General features: G+C 41.5%; 4 protein-coding genes across 4 annotated transcripts in view; 3 read left to right on the top strand and 1 right to left on the bottom strand.

Annotated features, from left to right (window-relative positions):
• Positions 1–2698: 2698 nt before the first annotated feature.
• LOC310786998 (interferon-induced protein with tetratricopeptide repeats 1-like) lies at positions 2699–4167 on the top strand (the record flags this gene model as incomplete). The annotated part of the gene is made up of 2 exons (XM_083648321.1): positions 2699–2703; positions 2835–4167. 2 exons carry the CDS (start codon positions 2699–2701, stop codon positions 4165–4167), a joined length of 1338 nt encoding a protein of 445 aa, XP_083504447.1.
• Positions 4168–4685: 518 nt separating this feature from the next.
• The window catches only part of prpf38a (pre-mRNA processing factor 38A), a 33144-nt gene continuing 10059 nt past the window's right edge, over positions 4686–27770 (bottom strand). The window contains exons 8-10 of the mRNA XM_083648246.1: positions 9174–9265; positions 7367–7415; positions 4686–5070 (exon numbers count right to left, since the gene is read on the bottom strand). Of these exons, the coding sequence (XP_083504372.1) occupies positions 5025–5070; positions 7367–7415; positions 9174–9265 (187 nt within the window). The 3' untranslated portion in view covers positions 4686–5024. The remainder of the gene's footprint in view (positions 5071–7366; positions 7416–9173; positions 9266–27770) is intronic.
• LOC310786931 (interferon-induced protein with tetratricopeptide repeats 2-like) lies at positions 13546–20177 on the top strand (the record flags this gene model as incomplete). Its single annotated transcript, XM_083648274.1, has 3 exons — positions 13546–13550; positions 13682–14713; positions 20120–20177. 3 exons carry the CDS (start codon positions 13546–13548, stop codon positions 20175–20177), a joined length of 1095 nt encoding a protein of 364 aa, XP_083504400.1.
• On the top strand, positions 20910–24617 carry LOC310786930 (interferon-induced protein with tetratricopeptide repeats 1-like; the record flags this gene model as incomplete). Its single annotated transcript, XM_083648273.1, has 3 exons — positions 20910–20914; positions 21046–21818; positions 24607–24617. 3 exons carry the CDS (start codon positions 20910–20912, stop codon positions 24615–24617), a joined length of 789 nt encoding a protein of 262 aa, XP_083504399.1.

The raw sequence follows: 27770 nt of genomic DNA, 5'->3' as shown, positions 1-27770 counted from the left end.
TGACGCGAGGTTAGAGGAGTTGCGACATCTCTTCTTCTTCTTCTTCTAGTGTTTTATGGCGGTTGGCAATTTGCGACATCTCTTCTTCTTCGTTTGGTTTTACGGCGGTTGGCATCCAGAATGTTGCATTACCGCCATCTACTGAACTCAACCTGAACTGATCTGAATTGAACTAAAATAAACAAAACAAAAAAGTAAGACCACCCAAAGTGCTCCGATTCATAATTACTGTCCATATCACTCAGAGGCAGATGCCTGAGTTTGCACAAATGCATCTCTCAGTATTCTATCTATCTCTGCTCCAGATACATCAACCACATCCAGAAACCTCTTTGCAGCGTCAATCAACGATTCTGCACAATTATAGAGCAGACAGCTGGCAATTGAAAAATTAGTATTTTCCACATTAAACTAATAAACTAAGCATTTAAATGAAGCTATACAATACAAATGATGTTTCTGTATGACAATAACGGTTTCAATAACATTGAGAACGTTCTCCTCAGTATTAGATAAAAGCTGTTCACTGGAGTGCATATCCTTTACAAATTGGACACTGGACAGGTTTGTGTTCAAAGTGGAAGCTTGCCAAACATATGCACATGCTCGGGTAGACCCCCTCTATGACATCCCACTCTCTGCTAAGGCCAGTAGGAATTAAAAAAAAATTGGCGGCCCGTCAAACCCACCCAAACGCCCTATGGTGACATTTCTGGACAGCCGTTGGACAGTGGGCACCCCAGTGTCCAAGATGTCAGCACAAACCATATATTATGCATGCGCTCGGGTAGACCTCCTCTATGACATCCCACTCTCACCTAAGGCCCGTAGGAGTAAAAAAGAAATGGCAGCCCGTACGGCCTTTCCTTGATAACTAAAGAAACAGAAAAACCACTTTGCACTTTGTTGAGTCCTTTATTTCAAGAAAGACCATTTCTCTCTGAGACATTTTTCCATAACACTGAGAAAACACAACCACTTGCTGTGCCATGAGACTGAAAAGACGAAGACCAACTGGATTTTACAGAAACTTATCAAATTGTTAATAGCAACTTTTACACAGTCAAGCTAGCAAGCGGCCATGGGGACATCATGCCCTAATCCAGCAGTTCTCAAAGTAGGCTCTGGGGACCCCCAGAGGTCCTTGAAGGGGGTTCCCAGCAATAAGGGAAATGCTTTATTTTCACTATAGCCTATAGTAATTCCATCCATAAGTAACACAATGGCAATATATGACTATTTTGGTCATGGGTTTCATATACTTTTTGTAATAAAACATCTAAAAGCAAAAGTCTAGATGAGGTCCCTGTGACAAAATCTTATCAAATGGGGGTCAGTGGTCTAATTGGTGTCAGTTTAAACTTTAGGGGTCCTTGGTGTGAAAAAGGTTTAAGAACCACAGTCAATTTTCCATTAGGAAGGCCTGTGATGATGTGTCCAATAGCCATGACCATAAACCACACAATCATGTATTTATATCATTTGGAATGACCGTAATCAAGCTGACCTGTGTATAAATGATCCAAATGTAATCTTTGCCCCCACACGTGTCCAGTGTGTCATGCCTGTTCCGTTTTATTTCAAGGTTCAAGATCAACTTTATTATCCCGCAAGGGGAAATTCATGTGGTCGTACGCGTCTTGATTTACAATACATACTGTACACATATACACATCAGGCAGTGCCAACAGTATAAAAACGCATCATATAAAAATGTAATTAAAAGTAGAAGTACACTAGCCTATGCACTGTAGTCACTATCAAAATACATGCACATTACAAAATACAGTTAGGATCAGAAATTCTCCAGGTAACAGGTATAGCCTACATATCTCCTATTTAGTGTTCTAATTGTAGGCACAAATGATTTGCTGTATCTTGTTGTTCTGATTTTCTGCTGTAGGATTCTGCCATTTGACCTGCTGCTCACGCAGAACTTCAGGTGGAGAGGGTGGGTAGGATCATTGAGGATCTGATCAGCCTTTGTGAGAATAAGGTCATCATACAGCTGTGCTGCAGACACCTGATCAACCCCAATGATCCTGCTTGCTGTCTTGATCATGCGCTGCAGTTTGGCATGATCTTGGGCACGCATGTTGCCAAAGGTGAAGATCAGGCCAAAGGAAAGAACACTCTGCAGGACGGCTTTATAGAAGATCTGCATAATATGACGGTCTACTCTAAAATGTTTCAGTTTCCGCAGAAATAACAGCCTCTGTTGTAGTTTCTTGGATTTACTGCGGTGCACATTCATTGAACTTTAAACAGTTGTCAATTTCAATGCCAAGATATTTATAAGTAGAGACCTGTTTGACTAATTGTCCATTAATCTTGGAGGGGGGAACAGTCATCTTATTCTTGCTAAAAATCAATGACCATCTCTTTTGTTTTTTTTAACATTGACCTCAAGAAAGTGATCAGAGCACCACTGCATAAATATTTGTATCAGCTTGTTTCGAATCACGAGAATAGAAAGTCCACCAAAGAGTCCCAAGCACGATGTTAAAAATTACAGCTTTTATCGCACCATATAAGTTAAACATGACTGATCTTATGACACCACCATATAAGTTAAACATGACTGATCTTATGGCACCATATAATTTAAACATGACTGATCTTATGACACCACACCCAAAGCAACAGCATAAATATAGAACAAGAAGTAGTGAGCAATACAGTTGACAAGAGAGCCAAGATGAGGTAAGTTGCTGAATCTGTATTTCGCACAATTCTTTCTTGAAGCGAGAAGCCATTTTTGTGGTGCAGACATGCACCACAGAGCACATTACAATATTAACCAATGCATCCAATGTTTTATCTTCATCTATCAGTGCTGCTCTGAGGGCCAAACTGGAGGCACTGCAATGCCATTTCACATGGGAGCTGGACCACAGCAGATCAAAGCTTCTGCCGGTCACGGAATGGCTGGAGGATATTGGCACTGAAGAGGGTTACCTGTGGCTGGGGCACATTTACAACTTTCAGGGATACATACACTACCAGCTGGCTTCTCAAGATGCCACCCTGGATTCCACTACAGACGATGCTCTGCAGTGCTTGAGGAAGGCAACAGAGACCTTTCGGCAGATGAGAAACACCGTTACAGACGAGGGTCCCTGGTTGTTGGTGAACTATGGGAACCTGGCTTGGCTGCACCATCACCGGGGAGAACAAGTGGAAAGCCAGTCGTATGTGGCAAAGATAGAGGCCCTGCTACTGAGATACCCATCTCCACTCCAGGATGATGAACTCCATCCAGACATCTATGCTGAAAAAGCGTGGACTCTGACGAAGTTCGGCGCAGACAGAAAGTTGGAGGCTATAGATTACTTCCAGAGAGCCATCAGCGTGGAACCGGACAGGGTGGAGTGGCGCACTAGCCATGTCTTGGCATCACTGAGTGCTGTGGGCAACCGCACCCCCGAGGAAGAGGCCAAGATGACGAGGAAATTAGGAGATGCCATGGAACACGATCCAGAAAATTTGTACCTCGCTGCTGTTCATCTTAGGAGACTTGCAACGGCTGGTCAAGACATTGAGGAGGAAGCACGCAAGTTGGCTGCAAGGGTTTTGAAACAGCCTGTCAGCAGCTACAGTGGTATCAAACCATTACTAAAACTTTTCAGAATGCATTTATCTATTGATGAGGCTATTGGTTTGGCAGATGAGGCTTTAGAAAGACATCCAAATCAACGCTATCTGAAACGCTGTCTTGCAACCTGCTACAAATGGAAGGTCTATTCAGATGAGAACAGTCACCCCAGGCAAAGTATGGTGGACAGAGCAATCGGTCTTTACAAAGAAGTGCTCTCTCTCTACCCTCACACTTCACTACGGACAAAATTAGACTTAGCAAGTCTGTATACAAAGTCAACTCATCACGACCAGGCACAAGCTGACGACATATACAAGGAATTTCTAAGAAGCCGAAGCCAGCTGGAGCCTATCGAGTTACAGATACTTTACAACTACTATGCAAAATACTTGAATTATCATTGTCAAGACCGCCACAACTCAATAATCTATCACATGAAGGTAGCAGAAATACCACAACCATCCAACCATAGGAAGAACAGCATCAGCATTTTGAGGAAAATTAAAGACAAAAGGATGAACCGAATGTGTGGAGAAATAGAAGAATTTCTGGCTAACCTCCAAGAGTAAGGGCTAATGTACACCGCCTCCGGAACAGATGTGAACAGACCCCCACTCATGTAATCTGTCAGACGTATGCGGGATCTGACAAAAATAGAACGGGTGCGTCATTTTTCCGTACCGCATGTATCAATTAACATGTATCAATTAACATGTATCGCCCATCAATTAACATGGGCGAGAGTCGATGCAGCAGGTTTGTCGGATCCGCAACGCAGCCGTAACGTATCTGGTGTACATTGCCTGTAACACATAATGGGAAAATTATACTTTGCATTTACTGCAGCTATATTCACAGGGCTGGGTGTTAACAGAATACCTGTAACGTATTACCATATTATGTATTGTCAATACATTTCATGAACTTCATTTTTTCACTTCTTCTGTACCCATCTGTATCTAATCAAATATAGCAAACATAATCAGTTACAAATGTGAACCTTGATTTCTGTACAGTGACTTGTCTTTATTGTGGTTGAATAGATTTTGTGTCAATAAAACATGCCATAAACACATGACTCTTGTAGTAGGGGAAGGTTCTTTATTTCTCAAGCTAAATAACAGCAGACTCAAAGCTGACACACAGACACCTTCAACAAGTTTACAGTTTCTACATTGACAAATATCCAAAATGTGTCAATGTTGGCCGCAGTTATTCTGAAGGATGGAAACACAACACTGGATTTACTTGTACATCTCTCATGTGCATTGTACTACAGTTTAACATATTTTTAGGCTGGTCCAATATCTACAATTGAAATTGCTTCCCAAAATTGAATTAAAAAATGTCATACAAGATTTTTAGAGGTAAAACCTTCGACAGCTTGTAGGTAAAAAATAAAAATAAAGCAAAAAATAATAAATGATCACTCGTTTCCTCTTCGACTCTTCTTGTGACTCTTTTTTGAACTCCTGTAATAAAACAGAATATTATATTATTATATCATATTTGGTGTTGGTCAACATAAACAGGCAAAAGATGAATGGAACTGAAGTGCTGTCATCATCTAGGTAGCCTATACACAGAGTCAATTCAATGAATGGTACTGTATGTCTCCACCACAAATTACAAATTATATTCGTGACATTTGGACAGATTCCCTGTTCACTTTGTCTTTGCAGTTTAAAATGTTTACCCTAGAGAACTATAAAATATAAGAGGTCGTGCTGAATCTTTTTGCTTGTCTGTCTCATATATCCAGACATATATTTTGCTTCTTTTTCCCAGTATTTTCTTGTACTTATTTCTAGAATATATGTATATATATATATATATATATTTATTTATTTTTTCTTTCTTTCCAGAATTACTTCTTCTGCTAAACTAAGTTTAATATTTAGAGAAATGACTGTACTTTTGATAAACAAACAGTAACCGTGTCCAAAAAAAAAAAAAAAAGATGTATAAAAGGGGTAGGAAACTACAAGCATTAGCTTCTTCCTTCTCCTTTTTTGAACATGCATATAATTTATTTTCTTGGTATAACATGTGAAACCATGTGGAAAATGCTTGATTGTTTGATCTCATGTTCAAAAATAAAAATCTCATTCATTCATTCATTCATTCATTTATCAAAGATTTCTTTATAGTGCAAACACATTCAGATAAATACCACAAAGTAGGCTATTGAAGAATTTTTAGAATTACTTGAATGGACTTAAAGTATTATGAGATACAGCGCCCGTTTCTAATTTTGAAGCTTTACATTTCATTAGACCTTCTTACGTTCAATAGTTTGAGTTTTATTTATTTGCACATATTTAAAAATAGAAACAGACGAAAGGAAAACAACAAATTAATGTGCTGGCAGAGACAGGAAACCCTAAATGGGCTTGTTAAGTTAAGTTAAGTTATCCTTTATTTATCCGCATATGGAAATTCATCCTCTGCATTTGACCCATCCTCTACTAAGAACAGTGGGCAGCCGCTGTGCAGCGCCCGGGGACCAACTCCAGTTCTTTTGCCATTACCTTGGTCAGGAGCACTGACAGGAGTCTCAACCCTAACACACATGTCTTTGATGGTGGGAGGAAACCGGAGCACCCGGAGAAAACCCACACGAACACGGGGAGAACATGCAAACTCCACATAGAAAGGACCCGGGACAGACTGGGGTTCGAACCCGGGACCTTCTTGCTGTGAGGCAACAGTGCTAACCTCTGAGCCACCGTGCCGTCCTAATATTGTGGGTTATTCTGGGTCTCTACCTCAGAAATGAACCCCAATATTAATAATAATTCAGACAAAGCAATATAGGGCTGACCCAAATGCTTCGAAGCTTCAATCGATGCCATTGGTTGATTTAGTAATCCAAGATTATTCATTATGCATTGATTATCATCACTTATTCTCAGACAAGGACATTGTGTTTCACAGCTCTCATCTAACGTTACTTACCAGCACTGAAAATGCAACAGTTTGACACTGCCACCTATGCTACTATGCTACTATTGTACATATGAGCAAATTTGTTTTTATAGCCTAAGGGGACATTCACACCAAAAGCGTTTTTGGAGCTGCCAGCTCTTTCTGCAATTAATTCTCTATGTAAGGACGCGCTAGACGTGTTCCTCTTTTAATGAACGCACCTGGCGTTTAAACGCTGGTGGCGTCTCGTCTTTTTGGGGGAGCGCTCTGGGCGTTTTAAAGCTGAAAAAGTTGGGATTCTCGACCTCGGCTGCTGCCAGAATTGGTAATAATCTGGCTTTTATGTTGACCGTGAACAACATCAAACAGACAAAACCAGCTGGCTACCATCCGTGGGGTCGTTGTGTTCTGATCTGTATTGCACGTGACTGCAGGGGGGAAACAAAACGGAGTACAAAAAAAACGCTCCGTGCGCTGTGTTTGTGCACAATGGAAGCGCTCAGTCTCAACATGATTTTCATAGCGTTCTGACTGAAAAAAACAACACTTTTGGTCTGAATGTCCCCTATGTATGGCTGTAATTTCTAATCAATTTTCATTTCAATAAAAAGGAAAATCCTTCAAGTTGGATTTTTCTCCTCGCCTCTCATTGTTACTACGTGCCCCGCACAAGTATTCTATTCGAATACTTGTCACTGAAGCTTCGAAGCCCAAAAATTATATTCGGGTACAGCTCTAATACAATATAAACAAAAACAAGAAAAAGAAAAGCAACAGAGAACCAAAAGAGGAAAACAAAAGAACCACCAATTGTTTTTTTGTTTTGTTTTTTGCACTCACCTCTCTGGGGACTTTGAGTGGCTGCGATGCCTGTGGCTTCTGTGATGACCTGGTGGAAAACAATGAGCTGGATTTCAGAATAGCTGCCAAACTAGCATTATCAAATCAAGCTTGCTGCTGCCAGGTCAAATCCATATCTGCAAAAAGGATTTCCCCAGAATGGCTAAATAATGAATACTTATTTTTTTACTATCTTCTATATATTTTTGAAATCATACAAAAAAGCCCAATAACTATGTAACCTTTCAATAAATAAATAAAAATGGGGGAGAAGGACCAGTAAAAGAACAGAAAGAAACAGGAATATTGGTGGATAAGTCATGTTGATGAAGCCAAAACTCTGTCTGTCTCTCTGTCTGTCACCATTAAACTTAAAAACAGGCTTCAGACCTCCCAGAATAAATTAATACGGGTTATCCTGAAACTGCATCCCAGAGACCATCTCCTCCCCTCTCACTTCCTTAGCCTTAGGTGGCTCAGAGTGGAGGAGAGGGTTTCCCAGATCAAACTGGGCATGGTTTTCAGGATTTTTAAACGGGAGGCTCCTCGCTACCTCTCTGACTACTTTTGTAAAGTCAGTGAGGTACATGGCTACTCTACAAGAGGAAGCACCTCCAACATTGTTCCCCCCAAATTTAAAACATTAAAGGGTAAATGTACCTTTTCTTACTCAGCAGCTATTTTATGGAACAAACTCCCTGAGAGTATAAAGACTCTTAATTCCAGGTTCTCTTTTAAGCTTGCCTTGAAATAATGGCTGGTTGGCTCCCAAATGGGTTCCTAACCTTTTATTTTTTATTTTATCTCCTGTATAGTCGCAGTTTTTAAACCCTAGGTAGGTTTTTGATTTAGTATATGAGCTGGTCTCTATCTTTTTATTTATTGATTGATGCATTTTTTGTTTGTTATGCAAATTGCCGTTCAGTCAACGACTGATCATTCATTGAATGTATGGTTGTGTGTAAATAACCATTCAGTCAACGACTGGTCATTCATTGAATGTATGGTTGTGTGTAAAATGTTTTCAATGCTTGTGTTGTTGTTGCCCGCGCACACACGCGCTCTTACCTGCAGACATATTCACTCCACTTGTCCCACACAAAGGACCACAATGGAAACGAGAGGCGACTGTGAACTACCTCTGAGACGGTCCTCTATCGGACAAAATGTTTTGTCCTATGGGGGCAGCAAACTATGGAATAGCCTACCACTGTCAGTCAGAGAGAGTAGCAGCTTTCACACCTTTAAGGGGCTGTTAAAGTCATGGCTCAGATCAAATCAAACCTGCGATCACATTTAAACCTTTTTGTTTTATGTGTTGTTTTTGTATGTCCTTGAAAGTCCTGTGTCCACCTTGGTTAATATCCCTAATGTTCCCTGTTTTTGTTTCATTTGTGTTGTGTTGTTTGGGTTTACCCTATGTGTATGTATGTGTCATTTACATTGCTGTATGTGTATGAATGCCCTACGTATGCACTAATTTTCTTATTTCTTCTTTTAAACTTTTCTGTACCTCACCTGTCGAGGGACTGCGGATGGAAATTAGCTAAGGCTATAATCCGGCACATTTACATGAAAATGTTCATTAATGTTGCACTGTCCCTGAAATAAATAAATAAATAAATAAACAAACAAGCCCTTGGGCTTTATTGTGTTTTATTCCTTTTGATCAATATGTTTTGTTGTCTTGTCTTGTACAATTCTGCTATTATTGTATCAATAAAGTTATCAATCAATCAATCAATTTGACAAATGGAGGCTGTCCCCCTTCATCGTCCCTCAGGTGATCCACTGATGAGAGTGTTACCTGGGGACTTGGAGCGGTGGCGTCTGTCCCGGGACCGGCTGCGGTGCCGACGGGGGCTCTTGCTGCGATGGCGATCTCTCCGGGGGGACGGGCTGAAAGAGGACAAGACGATGAAGGAAAGAGTTATGTAAGACTGTGGCCTGTGGCCTATTACAGGCAGATCTGCATAGAACATGATGTCCATGCCAAGTGAGGTTTTTGGAAGCAAGGAAACCATGCAAGTGTGATCAGGACTACTGGAAACAATGCATGGAACAGGAAAACAGAAATGTCCATTAGAAAATGGTAATCTCCAACAGAATAGAGTGAGGGATGTGTGGAACATGTGTGTCCCTTATCATTATGAGCCGCTGCACAAAATTCAGCACCTACGACAGTAAAGGTCTTTGTGCTCTACCTTCACTATATGGCCTCTAACTTATATGTCCTTATTCAAATTGTATTTGGGCTACGTGAGAACGACACACAAAGGGCTTCCTCTTTTTCACAGTTATAACCTGCCACTTCAACAACAACATTATAGGTCATATCAGGCTACATCATCCTCAATGGGATATTGCCAACAAAATAAATGAGATGAGAGAACAAGATAAATCAAGATGAACCATTAACTACTATTTGAATGTTGTTGTTGAAGTGGCAGATTATAACTGTGAAAAAGAGGAAGCCCTTTGTGTGTCATTCTCACGTAGCCCAAATACAATTTGAATAAGGACATATAAGTTAGAGGCCATATAGTGAAGGTAGAGCACAAAGATCTTTACTGTCGTAGGTGCTGAATTTTGTGCAGCGGCTCATAATGATAAGGGCTTACCCAGGGTGCAGTGGTTAGCGTGTGCGTCCAGCAAGCCGAAGGTCGGCAGTTCGAATCCACCCCGGGCCCTGGGTAAGCCCTTAACATGGGTTGCTGCAAGTACCACCCACACAACGCCGTTACATTGGTGCTGTGACCCAGATGCCGTGACCCAGATGCCCAGTGGGTGTGGAGTGAGTTTAAGGGGGTGAGTGTAACCGAGGTGAATCAGCGTTGATTCCTTGTGAGTCCAGTGTGGTAGCGAGTGGATTGGTTAAACTCACTCCCCAGTATAAAGGCATGTTAATCAGCTTAGCTCTCTTGAGCCTCTTCTAAACATGACGTCTGGATCATGTCCGGCTAGCCAGAGCAGGATATTTTCCGGTTTTACCTTTCTAGACATGAGGAATCTGTGTTTAGAAACAGCTGGAAATGGTCCGTATTCTCTCTGCCAGTGGGCGGGGGTGCGGTAGCGTGTATCGATAACAAGAAATGTGATATGGAAACAGCTTTAGCGAATCTGTAACTAAACTCCATTCAAAAACATGCCGTTTTAACAGAGGATCCAATAACAGGCAATAACGAGGGGTGGCAATGCGCCAAAAATGAGCGCTTGCCTTTGTTACAGTACATCGGCCAAAAGCCGCCCAGTCAAAATAGTGGTCGCACCGTCGTCAATCACTGTGGGTGATTTATTTTACAAGTGGCATTCAAGTCATATCTGACTAGTTTTCAATTTATTTCACCCCACAAAAGTTAGGCTAGGCCTATGTATCGATATAGGCTGTCAGTCAGTCAGCTCCTCTCCGCAGCTGTGTTAGCTTGGATGGTTAACATGGCGGACTCCCAAGCCGAAGGTCGGCGGTTCGTCTCCCACCCCTGGGCAAGCCCTTAACATGGGTTGCTGCAAGTACCACCTACACACAACGCCATTACACATGCGCTTGGGTAGACCTCCTCTATTGGCCAATTTCCACCGCTGGTATCAACGCGGCGCCGCACAGCTCGTCTCGCTTTTTTGTCTCATTCCACCGATCAAAAACGTGGACAGCCCGGGTTGAGTCGTGCTGCTTTTGGTCCCTGCTCTGTTGAGGTTCTAGGGCTGTGGACCCGGTACCATACGGTGACGTGAAAACACTGCAGACGACTGATTGGTCAGGCAGAATCGTGTTTACTGTAGGCATCTACTGTCAATGCTGGATACCAGTTTAGTGGGGCTTACCTTCTCTTCTGTTATTTCCAGAAGTTATTTATTTTGTGTTGCTGCCTTCGGCTCTGGTGAAATAAAATCGATCTCCTTGCTCAGCTTTAACATGACGGTGGTTTTCAATTGTTTTGAGAGAGAAAAAGTCCGCTAGGCCGCAGGCGGGGGTTTAGCGAAGCCGCGGTCTTGCCTGCTGAGTTGCAGCTGGGGTTCTCCCCATAGCGCCTCTCCCATCCCCTGTGCAATGCATGCATGTGAGTTTGAGTAACAACAAAGTGATATCCATTCTCCTAGCTGATTGTCACATTTGCCCATGTACACTGTAGGTCATTTAGAGGCACCAGTATTTCATAATCAGTTCCGTGTATGGATTTAATTTTAACGTTATAGTTATAGCCTACTTCGGCTATGGGTGGAGGGCAGATATGCGGTCGCTATGACGACCAGGTGTGGGCGGAGGCGAGTAAATTTCCTATGGAAACAGAGTCTATATCAAGTAGAGCCGAGTAAGACCAGATCGAGTAGAGCTGTACTGTGCTGTTATGTGGTGGAAATGAGCCATATGACATGCCACTCTCACCTAAGGCCCGTAGGAGTAAAAAATAAACTTTGCTTGTTGAGTCCTTTATTTCAAGAAAGACCATTTCTCTCTGAGACATTTTTCCATAACACTGAGAAAACACAACCACTTGCTGTCCCATGAGACTGAAAAGACGAAGACCAACTGGATTTTACAGAAACTTATCAAATTGTTAATAGCAACTTTTACACAGTCAAGCCAGCAAGCGGCCATCATGCCCTAATCCAGCAGGTCTCAAAGTGGGGTCTGGGGACCCCTAGAGGTCCTTGAAGGGGGTTCCCAGCAATAAGGGAAATGCTTTATTTTCACTATAGCCTATAGTAATTCCATCCATAAGTAACACAATGGCAATATATGACTATTTTGGTTATGGGTTTCATATACTTTTTGTAATAAAACATCTAAAAGCAAAAGTCTAGATGAGGTCCCTGTGACAAAATCTTATCAAATGGGGCTCAGTGGTCTAATTTGTGTCAGTTTAAACTTTAGGGGTCCTTGGTGTGAAAAAGGTTTAAGAACCACAGTAAATTTTCCATTAGGAAGGCCTGTGATGATGTGTCCAATAGCCATGACCATAAACCACACAATCATGTATTTATATCATTTGGAACGACCGTAATCAAGCTGACCTGTGTATAAATGATCCAAATGTAATCTTTGCCCCCACACGTGTCCAGTGTGTCATACCTGTTCCATTTTATTTCAAGGTTCAAGATCAACTTTATTATCCCGCAAGGGGAAATTCATGTGGTCGCACACGTCTTGATTTATAAAATACATACTGTACACATATACACGCACAGACACACATCAGGCAGTGCCAACAGTATAAAAACGCATCATATAAAAATGTAATTAAAAGTAAAAGTACACTAGCCTATGCACTGTAGTCACTATCAAAATACATGCACATTACAAAATACAGTTAGGATCAGAAATTCTCCAGGTAACAGGTATAGCCTACTTATCTCCTATTAGTGTTCTAATTGTAGGCACAAATGATTTGCTGTATCTTGTTGTTCTGATTTTCCGCTGTAGGATTCTGCCATTTGACCTGCTGCCCACGCAGAACTTCAGGTGGAGAGGGTGGGTAGGATCATTGAGGATCTGATCAGCCTTTGTGAGAATAAGGTCATCATACAGCTGTGCTGCAGACACCTGATGGACCCCAATGATCCTGCTTGCTGTCTTGATCATGCGCTGCAGTTTGGCATGATCTTGGGCACGCATGTTGCCAAAGGTGAAGATCAGACCAAAGGAAAGAACACTCTGCAGGACGGCTTTATAGAACATCTGCATAATATGACGGTCTACTCTAAAATGTTTCAGTTTCAGCAGAAAAAACAGCCTCTGTTGTAGTTTCTTGGATTTACTGCGTGCACATTCATTGAACTAAACAGTTGTCAATTTCAACGCCAAGATATTTATAAGTAGAGACCTGTTTGACTAATTGTCCATTAATCTTGGAGGGGGGGAACAGTCATCTTATTCTTGCTAAAAATCAATGACCATCTCTTTGGTTTTCTTAACATTGACCTCAAGAAAGTGATCAGAGCACCACTGCATAAATATTTGTATCAGCTTGTTTCTAATCTTGAGAATAGAAAGTCCACCAAAGAGTCCAAGCACAATGTTAAACATTACAGCTTTTATCGCACCATATAAGTTAAACATTACAGCTTTTATCGCACCATATAAGTTAAACATGACTGATCTTATGGCACCACACCCAAAGCAACAGCATAAATATAGACAACAAGAAGTAGTGACCAATACAGTTGACAAGAGAGCCAAGATGAGGTAAGTTGCTGAATCTGTATTTCGCACAATTCTTTCTTGAAGCGAGAAGCCATTTTTGTGGTGCAGACATGCACCACAGAGCACATTACAATATTAACCAATGCATCCAATGTTCTATCTTCATCCATCAGTGCTGCTCTGAGGGCCAAACTGGAGGCACTGCAATGCCATTTCACATGGGAGCTGGACCACAGCAGATCAAAGCTTCTGCCGGTCACGGAATGCCTGGAGGATATTGGCACTGAAGAGGGTTACCTGTGGCTGGGGCACATTTACAACTTTCAGGGATACATACACTACCAGCTGGCCTCTCAAGATGCCACCCTGGATTCCACTACAGACGATGCTCTGCGGTGCTTGAGGAAGGCAACAGAGACCTTTCGGCAGATGAGAAACACCGTTACAGACGAGGGTCCCTGGTTGTTGGTGAACTATGGGAACCTGGCTTGGCTGCACCATCACCGGGGAGAACAAGTGGAAAGCCAGTCATATGTGGCAAAGATAGAGGCCCTGCTACTGAAATACCCATCTCCACTCCAGGATGATCAACTCCATCCAGACATCTATGCTGAAAAAGCGTGGACTCTGATGAAGTTCGGCGCAGACAGAAAGTTGGAGGCTATAGATTACTTCCAGAGAGCCATCAGCGTGGAACCGGACAGGGTGGAGTGGCGCACTAGCCATGTCTTGGCATTACTGAAAGAAGCTGTGGGCAACCGCACCCCCGAGGAAGAGGCCGAGATGACGAGGAAATTAGAAGATGCCATGGAACACGATCCAGAAAATTTGTACCTCGCTGCTGTTCATCTTGGGAGACTTGCAACGGCTGGTCAAGACATTGAAGAGGAAGCACGCAAGTTGGCTGCAAGGGTTTTGAAAAAGCCTGTCAGCAGCTACAGTGGTATCAGACCATTAGTAAGACTTTTCATACTGTATTTATCTATTGATGAGGCTATTGGTTTGGCAGATGAGGCTTTAGAAAGACATCCAAATCAACGCTATCTGAAACGCTGTCTTGCAGCCTGCTACAAATGGAAGGTCTATTCATACAAGAACAGTCGCCCCAGGCAAAGTATGGTGGACAGAGCAATCGGTCTTTACAAAGAAGTGCTCTCTCTCTACCCTCACACTTCACTACGGACAAAATTAGACTTAGCAAATCTGTATACAAAGTCAAATCATCACGACCAGGCACAAGCTGATGACATATACAAGGAATTGCTAGGAAGCCGAAGCCAGCTGGAGCCTATCGAGTTACAGATACTTTACAGCTACTATGCAAAATACTTGAATTATCAACGTCAAGACAGCCACAATTCAATAATCTATCACAGGAAGGTAGCAGAAATACCACAACCATCCAAATATAGGAAGAACAGCATCAGAATTTTGAGGCAAATTAAATACAGTAGGAGGAATTCAATGTGTGGAGAAATAGAAGAATTTCTGGCTAACCTCCAAGAGTAAAGGTCCTTACACACCGAGCACGTTTTTTTCGTGCGATTAATTCCCACGTCAATAATATTTTCCGAACCTATATCAGTCAATGCAACCGTGCATACCAACGGCGAAGTTTCGCCCAGCGTTATTGCGGCGTTTATTTTTTCGAACCATGGTCGATTTTTCAGAAATTCGCTTCCGACGTGTACACATCTGTGGCTGTGATTGACAGGTGGGTCAAAACTCGCATCGCAATTTCGTGCCGTATATTCGCAACGCTCTTGATGTGTAAGGACCTTTAGGGCTAATATACACCGCCTCCGGAACAGATGCGAACAGACCCCCACTCATGTAATCTGTCAGATGTATGCGGGATACGACAAAAATAGAACGGGTGCGTCATTTTTCCGTACCGCATGTATCGCCCATCAATTAACATGGGCGAGAGTCGATGCAGCAGGTTTGTCGGATCCGCAACGGAGCCGTAACGTATCTGGTGTACATTGCCTGTAACACATAATGGGAAAATTATACTTTGCATTTACTGCAGTTATATTCACAGGGCTGGGTGTTAACAGAATACCTGTAACGTATTACCATATTCTGTATTGTCAATACATTTCATGAACTTCATTTTTTCACTTCTTCTGTACCCATCTGTATCTAATCAAATATAGCAAACATAATCAGTTACAAATGTGAACCTTGATTTCTGTACAGTGACTTGTCTTTATTGTGGTTGAATAGATTTTGTGTCAATAAAACATGCCATAAACACATGACTCTTGTAGTAGGGGAAGGTTCTTTATTTCTCAAGCTAAATAACAGTGCCGACTCAAAGCTGACACACAGACACTTCAACAAGTTTACAGTTTCTACATTGACAAATATCCAAAATGTGTCAATGTTGGAGGATGGAAGCACAACACTGGATTTACTTGTACATCTCTCATGTGCATTGTACTACAGTTTAACATATTTTTAGGCTGGTCCAATATCTACAATTGAAATTGCTTCCCAAAATTGAATTAAAAAATGTCAAAAAACATCATACAAGATTTTTAGAGGTAAAACCTTCGACAGCTTGTAGGTAAAAAATAAAAAATAAAGCAAAAAGTAATAAATGATCACTCGTTTCCTCTTCGACTCTTCTTGTGACTCTTTTTTGAACTCCTGTAATAAAACAGAATATTATATTATTATATCATATTTGGTGTTGGTCAACATAAACAGGCAAAAGATGAATGGAACTGAAGGGCTGTCATGATCTAGGTATACACAGAGTCAATTCAATGAATGGTACTGTATGTCTCCACCACAAATTACAAATTATATTTGTGACATTGACAGATTCCCTGTTCACTTTGTCTTTATCAAAGATTTCTTTATAGTGCAAACACATTCAGATAAATACCACAAAGTATTGAAGAATTTTTAGAATTACTTGAATGGACTTAAAGTATTATGAGATACAGCTCCCGTTTCTAATTTTGAAGCTTTACATTTCATTAGACCTTTTTGCATTCAATAGTTTGAGTTGTATTTATTTGCACATATTTAAAAATAGAAACAGACCAAAGGAAAAGAACAAAAGAATGTGCCGGCAGAGACAGGAAACCCTAAATGGGCTTGTTAAGTTAAGTTAAGTTTTCCTTTATTTATCCGCATGGGGAAATTCATCCTCTGCATTTGACCCATCCTCTACTAAGAACAGTGGGCAGCCGCTGTGCAGCGCCCGGGGACCAACTCCAGTTCTTTTGCCATTACCTTGGTCAGGAGCACTGACAGGAGTCTCAACCCTAACATACATGTCTTTGATGGTGGGAGGAAACCGGAGCACCCGGAGAAAACCCACACGAACACGGGGAGAACATGCAAACTCCACATAGAAAGGACCCGGGACAGACTGGGGTTCGAACCCGGGACCTTCTTGCTGTGAGGCAACAGTGCTAACCACTGAGCCACCGTGCCGTCCTATTGTGGGTTATTCTGGGTCTCTACCTCAGAAATGAACCCCAATATTAATAATAATTCAGACAAAGCAATATAGGGCTGACCCAAATGCTTCGAAGCTTCAATCGATGCCATTGGTCGATTTCCAAATCAGTATTCGAATGCTTCGTTTTTTTTCTTAAACTTGTTTTTAAATAAATTTAGTAATCCAAGATTATTCATTATGCATTGATTATCATCACTTATTCTCTTAGACAAGGACATTGTGTTTCACAGCTCTCATCTAACGTTACTTATCAGCACTGAAAATGCAACAGTTTGACAATGCCACCAGGGCCTATTGTACATATGAGCAAATTTGTTTTTATAGCCTAAGGGGACATTCACACCAAAAGCGTTTTTGGAGCCGCCAGCGTCTTTCTGCAATTCATTCTCTATGTAAGGACGCGCTAGACGTGCTCCTCTTTTAATGAACGCACCTGGCATTTCAGCGCTGGTGGCGTCTCGTCTTTTTGGCAGAAAAGCTTCTAAGCTGAAAAAGTTTAACATTAAAGGAAAAGCGCGCTGCTCGTCTTTTCCACTCCTCCTACCTTCTCTCCTCCAGAGGGATTCTCGACCTCGGCTGCTGCCAGAATTGGCAATAATCTGGCTTTTATCAAACAGACAAAACTAGCTGGCTACCGTCCGTGTGGTCGTTGTGTTCTGATCTGTATTGCACGCGACTGCAGGGACGGAGTACAAAAAAACCGCTCCGTGCGCTGTGTTTTGTGCACAATGGAAGTGCTCTCAACATGATTTTCATAGCGTTCTGACTGAAAAAAAACACTTTTGGTCTGAATGTCCCCTATGTATGGCTGTAATTTTTAATCAATTTTCATTTCAATAAAAAAGAAAATCCTTAAAGTCTGATTCTTCTCCTCGCCTCTCATTGTTACTACGTGCCCCCGCACCCCCGTCAAAGCTTCAAATCTATTCGAATACTTGTCACTGAAACTTCGAAGCCCAAAAATTATATTCGGTGACAACTCTAATACAATATTAACAAAAACAAGAGAAAGGAAACAAGCAAACAATAAATAAAAAAAAGGAAAGCAACAGAGAACCAAAAAAGGAAAATAAAAGAACCACAAATTTTTTTATTTTCTTTTGCACTCACCTCTCTGGGGACTTTGAGTGGCTGCGATGCCTGTGGCTTCTGTGATGACCTGGTGGAAAACAATGAGCTGGATTTCAGAATAGCTGCCAAACTAACAATATCAAATCAAGCTTGCTGCTGCCAGGTCAAATCCACATATGTGCAAAAAAGGATTTCCCCAGAATGGCTAAATGCTGAATACTTATTTTCTTACTAACATCTATATGTTTGAAATCATACATAAAAGCTCAATAACTATGTAACCTTTCAATAAATAAATAAATGTCTTGGGGGGGGGCGAACACTAAAAAGAGAAAGGGAAAAATACGTTTGGTGGTCATGTTATCTATCTATCCATCCATTATAATATATGGATATAATAATTATAATATATCATCATCATCATCATCAGTATATAAATGGGAGCTGGGGCTCTGTCTGTTTGTTCCTCTGTCCCACTGTGATGTCATAAATGACAACAGTGATGTCATAAATAAGTTGTTGAAGTGGCAGGTTATAACTGTGAAAAAGAGGAAGCCCTTTGTGTGTCGTTCTCACGTAGCCCAAATACAATTTGAATAAGGACATATAAGTTAGAGGCCATATAGTGAAGGTAGAGCACAAAGACCTTTACTGTCGTAGGTGCTGAATTTTGTGCAGCGGCTCATAATGATAAGGGCTTACCCAGGGTGCAGTGGTTAGCGTGTGCGTCCAGCAAGCCTAAGGTCGGCAGTTTGAATCCACCCTTGGGTAAGCCCTTAACATGGGTTGCTGCAAGTACCACCTACACAACGGCGTTACATTGGTGCCGTGACCCAGATGCCCAGTGGGTGTGGAGTGAGTTTAAGGGGGTGAGTGTAACCGAGGTGAATCAGCGTCACCGCCATCACTTACTACTGCTTGGGTAGACCTCCTCTATATGACATCCCACTCTCACCTAAGGCCCGTAGGAGTAAAAAAAGAAATGGCAGCCCGTACGGACTTTCCTTGATAACTAAAGAAACACAGAAAAACCACTTTGCACTTTGTTGAGTCCTTTATTTCAAGAAAGACCATTTCTCTCTGAGACATTTTTCCATAACACTGAGAAAACACAACCACTTGCTGTCCCATGAGACTGAAAAGACGAAGACCAACTGGATTTGACAGAAACTTATCAAATTGTTAATAGCAACTTTTACACAGTCAAGCCAGCAAGCGGCCATGGGGACATCATGCCCTAATCCAGCAGGTCTCAAAGTGGGGTCTGGGGACCCGTAGAGGTCCTTGAAGGGGGTTCCCAGCAATAAGGGAAAGGCTTTATTTTCACTATAGCCTATAGTAAACTAATTCCATCCATAAGTAACACAATGGCAATATATGACTATTTTGGTCATGGGTTTCATATACTTTTTGTAATAAAACATCTAAAAGCAAAAGTGTAGATGTGGTCCCTGTGACAAAATCTTAAAAATGGGGCTCAGTGGTCTAATTTGTGTCAGTTTAAACTGTAGGGGTCCTTGGTGTGAAAAGGGTTTAAGAACCACAGTAAATTTTCCATTAGGAAGGCCTGTGATGATGTGTCCAATAGCCATGACCATAAACCACACAATCATGTATTTATATCATTTGGAATGACCGTAATCAAGCTAACCTGTGTATAAATGATCCAAATGTAATCTTTGCCCCCACACGTGTCCAGTGTGTCATACCTGTTCCATTTTATTTCAAGGTTCAAGATCAACTTTATTATCCCGCAAGGGGAAATTCATGTGGTCGTACACGTCTTGATTTACAATACATACTGTACACATATACACGCACAGACACACATCAGGCAGTGCCAACAGTATAAAAACGCATCATATAGAAATGTAATTAAAAGTAGAAGTACACTAGCCTATGCACTGTAGTCACTATCAAAATACATGCACATTACAAAATACAGTTAGGATCAGAAATTCTCCAGGTAACAGGTATAGCCTACATATCTCCTATTTAGTGTTCTAATTGTAGGCACAAATGATTTGCTGTATCTTGTTGTTCTGATTTTCCGCTGTAGGATTCTGCCATTTGACCTGCTGCTCACGCAGAACTTCAGGTGGAGAGGCCGCGGGTAGGATCATTGAGGATCTGATCAGCCTTTGTGAGAATAAGGTCATCATACAGCTGTGCTGCAGACACCTGATTGACCCCAATGATCCTGCTTGTTGTCTTGATCATGCGCTGCAGTTTGGCATGATCTTGGGCACGCATGTTGCCAAAGGTGCAGATCAGTCCAAAGGAAAGAACACTCTGCAGGACGGCTTTATAGAACATCTGCAGAATATGAGGGTCTACTCTAAAAATGTTCAGTTTCCGCAGAAAGAACAGCCTCTGTTGTAGTTTCTTGGATTTACTGCATGCACATTCATTCAACTTTAAACAGTCAATTTCAACACCAAGATATTTATAAGTAGAGACCTGTTTGACTAATTGTCCATTAATCTTGGAGGGGGGAACTGTTATCTTATTCTTGCTAAAAATCAATGACCATCTCTTTGGTTTTCTTAACATTGACCTCAAGAAAGTGATCAGAGCACCACTGCATAAATATTTGTATCAGCTTGTTTCTAATCGTGAGAATAGAAAGTCCACCAGAGTCCCAAGCGGGATGTTAAACATGAGAGCCTTTATCGTACCATATAAGTTAAACATTACAGCTTTTATCGCACCATATAAGTTAAACATTACTGATCTTATGGCCTATACCCTTACCAGGGTATAGGCCGTCGACAAAACCACACCCAAAGCAACAGCATAAATATAGACAACAACAAGTAGTGACCAATACAGTTGACAAGAGAGCTAAGATGAGGTAAGTTGCTGAATCTGTATTTCGCACAATTCTTTCTTGAAGCGAGAAGCCATTTTTGTGGTGCAGACATGCACCACAGAGCACATTACAATATTAACCAATGCATCCAATGTTCTATCTTCATCTATCAGTGCTGCTCTGAGGGCCAAACTGGAGGCACTGCAATGCCATTTCACATGGGAGCTGGACCACAGCAGATCAAAGCTTCTGCTGCTCAGGGATAACCTGGAGGATATTGGCACTGAAGAGGGTTACCTGTGGCTGGGGCACATTTACAACTTTCAGGGATACATACACTACCAGCTGGCCTCTCAAGATGCCACCCTGGATTCCACTACAGACGATGCTCTGCAGTGCTTGAGGAAGGCAACAGAGACCTTTCGGCAGATTAGAAACACTGTTACAGACGAGGGTCCCTGGTTGTTGGTGAACTATGGGAACCTGGCTTGGCTGCACCATCACCGGGGAGAACAAGTGGAAAGCCAGTCGTATGTGGCAAAGATAGAGGCCCTGCTACTGAGATACCCATCTCCACTCCAGGATGATCAACTCCATCCAGACATCTATGCTGAAAAAGCGTGGACTCTGATGAAGTTCAGCGGAGACAGAAAGTTGGAGGCTATAGATTACTTCCAGAGAGCCATCAGCATGGAACCGGACAGGGTGGAGTGGTGCACTAGCCATGTCTTGGCATCACTGAGTGCTGTGGGCAACCGCACCCCCGAGGAAGAGGAAGAGGCCGAGATGACGAGGAAATTAGGAGATGCCATGGAACACGATCCAGAAAATTTGTACCTCGCTGCTGTTCATCTTGGGAGACTTGCAACGGCTGGTCAAGACATTAAAGAGGAAGCACGCAAGTTGGTTGCAAGGGTTTTGAAAAAGCCTGTCAGCAGCTACAGTGGTCTCAGACCATTACTAAAACTTTTCAGAATGCATTTATCTATTGACGAGGCTATTGTTTCGGCAGATGAGGCTTTAGAAAGACATCCAAATCAACGCTATCTGAAACGCTGTCTTGCAGCCTGCTACAAATGGAAGGTCTATTCATACAAGAACAGTCGCCCCGAGCAAAGTATGGTGGACAGAGCAATCGGTCTTTACCAAGAAGTGCTCTCTCTCTACCCTCACACTTCACTACGGACAAAATTAGACTTAGCAAGTCTGTATGCAAAGTCAACTCATCACGAGGCACAAGCTGACGACATATACAAGGAATTGCTAGGAAGCCAGCTGGAGCCTATCGAGTTACAGATACTTTACCACTACTATGCAAACTACTTGAATTATCATTGTCAAGACAGCCACAGTTCAATAAACTATCACATGAAGGTAGCAGAAATACCACAACCATCCAACCATAGGAAGAGCAGCATCAGAATTTTGAGTCAAATTAAAGACAGAGGGAGGAATCAAATGTGTGGAAAAATAGGAGAATTTCTGGCTAACCACCAAGAGTAAAGGTCCTTACACATCGGGAGCGTTTTTTTCGTGCGATTAATTCGCACGTCAATCATATTTTCCGAACCTATATCAGTCAATGCAACCGTGAATACCAACGGCGAAGTTTCGCTGAGCGTTATTGCGGTGTTTATTTTTTCGAACCACGGTCGATTTTTCAGAAATTCGCTTCCGCCGTGTACACATTTCGTGCCGTATATTCGCATCACTCTTGATGTGTAAGGACCTTAAGGGCTAATGTACACCGCCTCCGGAACAGATGTGAACAGACCCCCACTCATGTAATCTGTCAGACGTATGCGGGATCTGACAAAAATAGAACAGGTGCGTCATTTTTCCGTACCGCATGTATCGCCCATCAATTAACATGTATCGCCCATCTATTAACATGGGCGAGAGTCGATGCAGCAGTTTTGTCGGATCCGCAACGCAGCCGTAACGTATCTGGTGTACATTGCCTGTAACACATAATGGGAAAATTATACTTTGCATTTACTGCAGTTATATTCACAGGGCTGGGTGTTAAAAGAATACCTGCAACATATTACCATATTATGTATTGTCAATACATTTCATGAACTGCATTTTTTTACTTCTTCTGTACCCATCTGTATCTAATCAAATGTAGCAAAAATAATCAGTTACAAATGTGAACCTTGATTTCTGTACAGTGACTTGTCTTTATTGTGGTTGAATAGATTTGTCAATAAAACATGCCATAAACACATGACTCTTGTAGTAGGGGAAGGTTCTTTATTTCTCAAGCCAAATAACAGTGCAGACTCAAAGCTGACACACAGACACTTCAACAAGTTTACAGTTTCTACATTGACAAATATCCAAAATGTGTCAATGTTGGCCGCAGTTATTCTGAAGGATGGAAACACAACACTGGATTTACTTGTACATCTCTCATGTGCATTGTACTACAGTTTAACATATTTTTAGTCTGGTCCAATATCTACAATTGAAATTGCTTCCCAAAATTGAATTAAAAAATGTCAAAAAACATCATACAAGATTTTTAGAGGTAAAACCTTCGACAGCTTGTAGGTAAAAAATAAAAAATAAAGCAAAATATAATAAATGTTCACTCGTTTCCTCTTCGACTCTTCTTGTGACTCTTTTTTGAACTCCTGTAATAAAACAGAATATTATATTATTATATCATATTTGGTGTTGGTCAACATAAACAGGCAAAAGATGAATAGAACTGAAGTGCTGTCATGATCTAGGTATACACAGAGTCAATCCAATGAATGGTACTGTATGTCTCCACCACAAATTACAAATTATATTCATGACATTTGAACAGATTCCCTGTTCACTTTGTCTTTATCAAAGATTTATTTATAGTGCAAAGTTCAGATAAATACCACAAAGTATTAAATAATTTTTAGAATGACTTGAATGGACTTAAAGTATTATGAGATACAGCGCCTGTTTCTAATTTTGAAGCTTTACATTTCATTAGACCTTCTTGCGTTCAATAGTTTGAGTTGTATTTATTTGCACATACCGGTATTTAAAAATAGAAACAGACCAAAGGAAAACAAAATAATGTGCCGGCAGAGACAGGAAACCCTAAATGGGCTTGTTAAGTTAAGTTAAGTTAAGTTAAGTTATCCTTTATTTATCCGCATGGGGAAATTCATCCTCTGCATTTGACCCATCCTCTACTAAGAACAGTGGGCAGCCGCTGGGCAGCCGCTGGGCAGCCGCTGGGCAGCCGCAGTGCAGCGCCCGGGGACCAACTCCAGTTCTTTTGCTATTAACTTGGTCAGGGGCACTGACAGGAGTCTTAACCCTAACATACATGGTGGGAGGAAATCGGAGCAACCGGGGAAAACCCACATGAACACGGGGAGAACATGCAAACTCCACACAGAAAGGACCCGGGACAGACTGGGGTTCGAACCCGAGACCTTCTTGCTGTGAGGCAACAGTGCTAACCACTGAGCCACCGTGCCGTCCTAATATTGTGGGTTATTCTGGGTCTCTACCTCAGAAATGAACCCCAATATTAATAATTATTCAGACAAAGCAATATAGGGCTGACCCAAATGCTTCGAAGCTTCAATCGATGCCATTGGTCGATTTCCAAATCAGTATTCGAATGCTTCGTTTTTCTTCTTAAACTTATTTTTAAATAAATTTAGTAATCCAAGATTATTCATTATGCATTTATTATTATCACTTATTCTCTTAGACAAGGACATTGTGCTTCACAGCTCTCATCTAACGGTACTTATCAGCACTGTTTGACAATGCCACCAGGGCCTATTGTACATATGAGCACATTTGTTTTTATAGACTAAGGGGACATTCACACCAAAAGCGTTTTTGGAGCTGCAACAACATTATAGGTCATATCAGGCTACATCATCCTCAATGGGATATTGCCAACAAAATAAATGAGATGAGAGAACAAGATAAATCAATATGAACCATTAACTACTATTTGAATGTTGTTGTTGAAGTGGCAGGTTATAACTGAAAGAGAGGAAGCCCTTTGTGTGTCGTTCTCACGTAGCCCAAATACAATTTGAATAAGGACATATAAGTTAGAGGCCATATAGTGAAGGTAGAGCACAAAGACCTTTACTGTCGTAGGTGCTGAATTTTGTGCAGCGGCTCATAATGATAAGGGCTTACCCAGGGTGCAGTGGTTAGCGTGTGCGTCCAGCAAGCCGAAGGTCGGCAGTTCGAATCCACCACTGGGTAAGCCCTTAACATGGGTTGCTGCAAGTACCACCTACACAACGCCGTTACATTGGTGCCATCACCCAGATGCCCAGTGGGTGTGGAGTGAGTTTAAGGGGGTGAGTGTAACCGAGGTGAATCAGCGTTGATTCCTCATGAGTCCAGTGTGGTAGCGAGTGGATTGGTTAAACTCACTCCCCAGTATAAAGGCATGTTAATCAGCTTAGCTCTCTTGAGCCTCTTCTAAACATGAAGTCTGGATCATGTCCGGCTAGCCAGAGCAGGATATTTTCCGGTTTTACCTTTCTAGACATGAGGATCTGCTGCGTGTGTTGTTGTTTTTTAGCCCTGCCTGTTTTTGTTCTCTATTAGGCACTCCGTCACTTTAGGTTCTGGCTTTTGCACACGGTATGTTAGTATCTTTTTATATATTTTTTACTGTGTTTTTCTAATTTGTCTACTGTGTGTTTTTATTGACTGTATGTGAGCTGCTGGTACATGAATTTCCTTCGGGATCAATAAAGTATCTACCTACCTACCTACCTACCGGAGTCTGTGTTTAGAAACAGCTGGAAATGGTCCGTATTCTCAGTGGGCGGGGGTGCGGTAGCGTGTATCGATAACAAGAAATGTGATATGGAAACAGCTTTAGCGAATCTGTAACCAAACTCCATTTAAAAACATGCCGTTTTAACAGAGGATCCAATAATAGGCAATAACGAGGGGTGGCAATGTGCCAAAAATGAGCGCTTGCCTTTGTTACATCGGCCAAAAGCCGCCCAGTCAAAATAGTGGTCGCACCGTCGTCAATCACTGTGGGTGATTTATTTTACAAGTGGCATTCATGTCATATCTGACTAGTTTTCAATTTATTACGTGTATTTGACGTGTTATTTTACTAAAAATAATGCATTTGACCATCATTTCAAGTAGAATGATACCACCCAAGCAAGAATATTTCAAGTGTTTCAAGTGCTTTACTGAAATATTTGGACCATATAATGATAATACAATTATCTCAACCTTAAAAGGTTACATATAGGTGCCAAATGTTGCATACATGAATGCTTATACTTGTGTGTATACTGTTACTTTATACAGAAATTAGAACCACTGATCCATATACTGCTGTGAGTTTAAAAAATTACAACACTGAGGCTGCTTCAAGTTTGAACAAGACGCCCTCTGGTTTATTTATCCACAGAGAGAACAAAATTCCTAGATGTCATGAAGTTGTCATGCATTAGACTCTGGAGATGATGTGCCCTGCGTTTTTACAAAAGTAACAAAACCATTGGCTAGCAATGCAGCAGCAAGTTTGCCTCTAGAAAACAACCAATTAAAAAAAAAAAAAAAAAAAAAAAAATTGGGGGGTGGGCCAGGGCAAGAAGTGGGTGGGCCTGTGCCTACCCAGGCCCACCCGTAGATACGTCCCTGCTCTCACCTAAGGCCCGTAGGAGTAAAAAAGAAATGGCGGCCCATACGGCCTTTCCTTGATAACTAAAGAAACACAGAAAAAACACTTTGTTGGGTCCTTTATTTCAAGAAAGACATTTCTCTCTGAGACATTTTTCCATAACACTGAGAAAACACAACCACTTGCTGTCCCATGAGACTGAAACGACGAAGACCAACTGGATTTTACAGAAACTTATCAAATTGTTAATAGCAACTTTTACACAGTCAAGCCAGCAAGCGGCCATGGGGACATCATGCCCTAATCCAGCAGTTCTCAAAGTGGGGTCTGGGGACACCTAGAGGTCCTTGAAGGGGGTTCCCAGCAATAAGGGAAATGCTTTATTTTCACTATAGCCTATAGTAATTCCATCCATAAGTAACACAATGGCAATATATGACTATTTTGGTCATGGGTTTCATATACTTTTTGTAATAAAACATCTAAAAGCAAAAGTCTAGATGAGGTCCCTGTGACAAAATCTTATTAAATGAGGCTCAGTGGTCTAATTTGTGTCAGTTTAAACTGTAGGGGTCCTTGGTGTGAAAAAGGTTTAAGAACCAGTCAATTTTCCATTAGGAAGGCCTGTGATGATGTGTCCATTACCCATGACCATAAACCACACAATCACGTATTTGTATCATTTGGAATGACCGTAGTCAAGCTAACCTGTGTATAAATGATCCAAATGTAATCTTTGCCCCCACAAGTGTCCAGTGTGTCATGCCTGTTCCTTTTTATTTCAAGGTTCACGGTTCAAGGTCAACTTTATTATCGGAAGGGGAAATTCATGTGGTCGTACACGTCTTGATTTACAATACATACTGTACACATATACACGCACAGACACACATCAGGCAGTGCCAACAGTATAAAAACGCATCATATAAAAATGTAATTAAAAGTAGAAGTACACTAGCCTATGCACTGTAGTCACTATCAAAATACATGCACATTACAAAATACAGTTAGGATCAGAAATTCTCCAGGTAACAGGTATAGCCTACTTATCTCCTATTTAGTGTTCTAATTGCCGTAGGCACAAATTATTTGCTATATCTTGTTGTTCTGATTTTCCGCTGTAGGATTCTGCCATTTGACCTGCTTCTCACGCAGAACTTCAGGTGGAGAGGGCGTAGGATCATTGAGGATCTGATCAGCCTTTGTGAGAATAAGGTCGTCATACAGCTGTGCTGCAGACACCTGATCGACCCCAATGATCCTGCTTGTTGTCTT

Source organism: Poromitra crassiceps (assembly GCF_964638095.1).
Source record: "Poromitra crassiceps genome assembly, chromosome: 12".
Taxonomy (NCBI): Eukaryota; Metazoa; Chordata; class Actinopteri; order Beryciformes; family Melamphaidae; genus Poromitra; species Poromitra crassiceps.
Note: the sequence above shows the minus strand (reverse complement) of the source record. Positions and strands in the feature narration are given on the sequence as shown.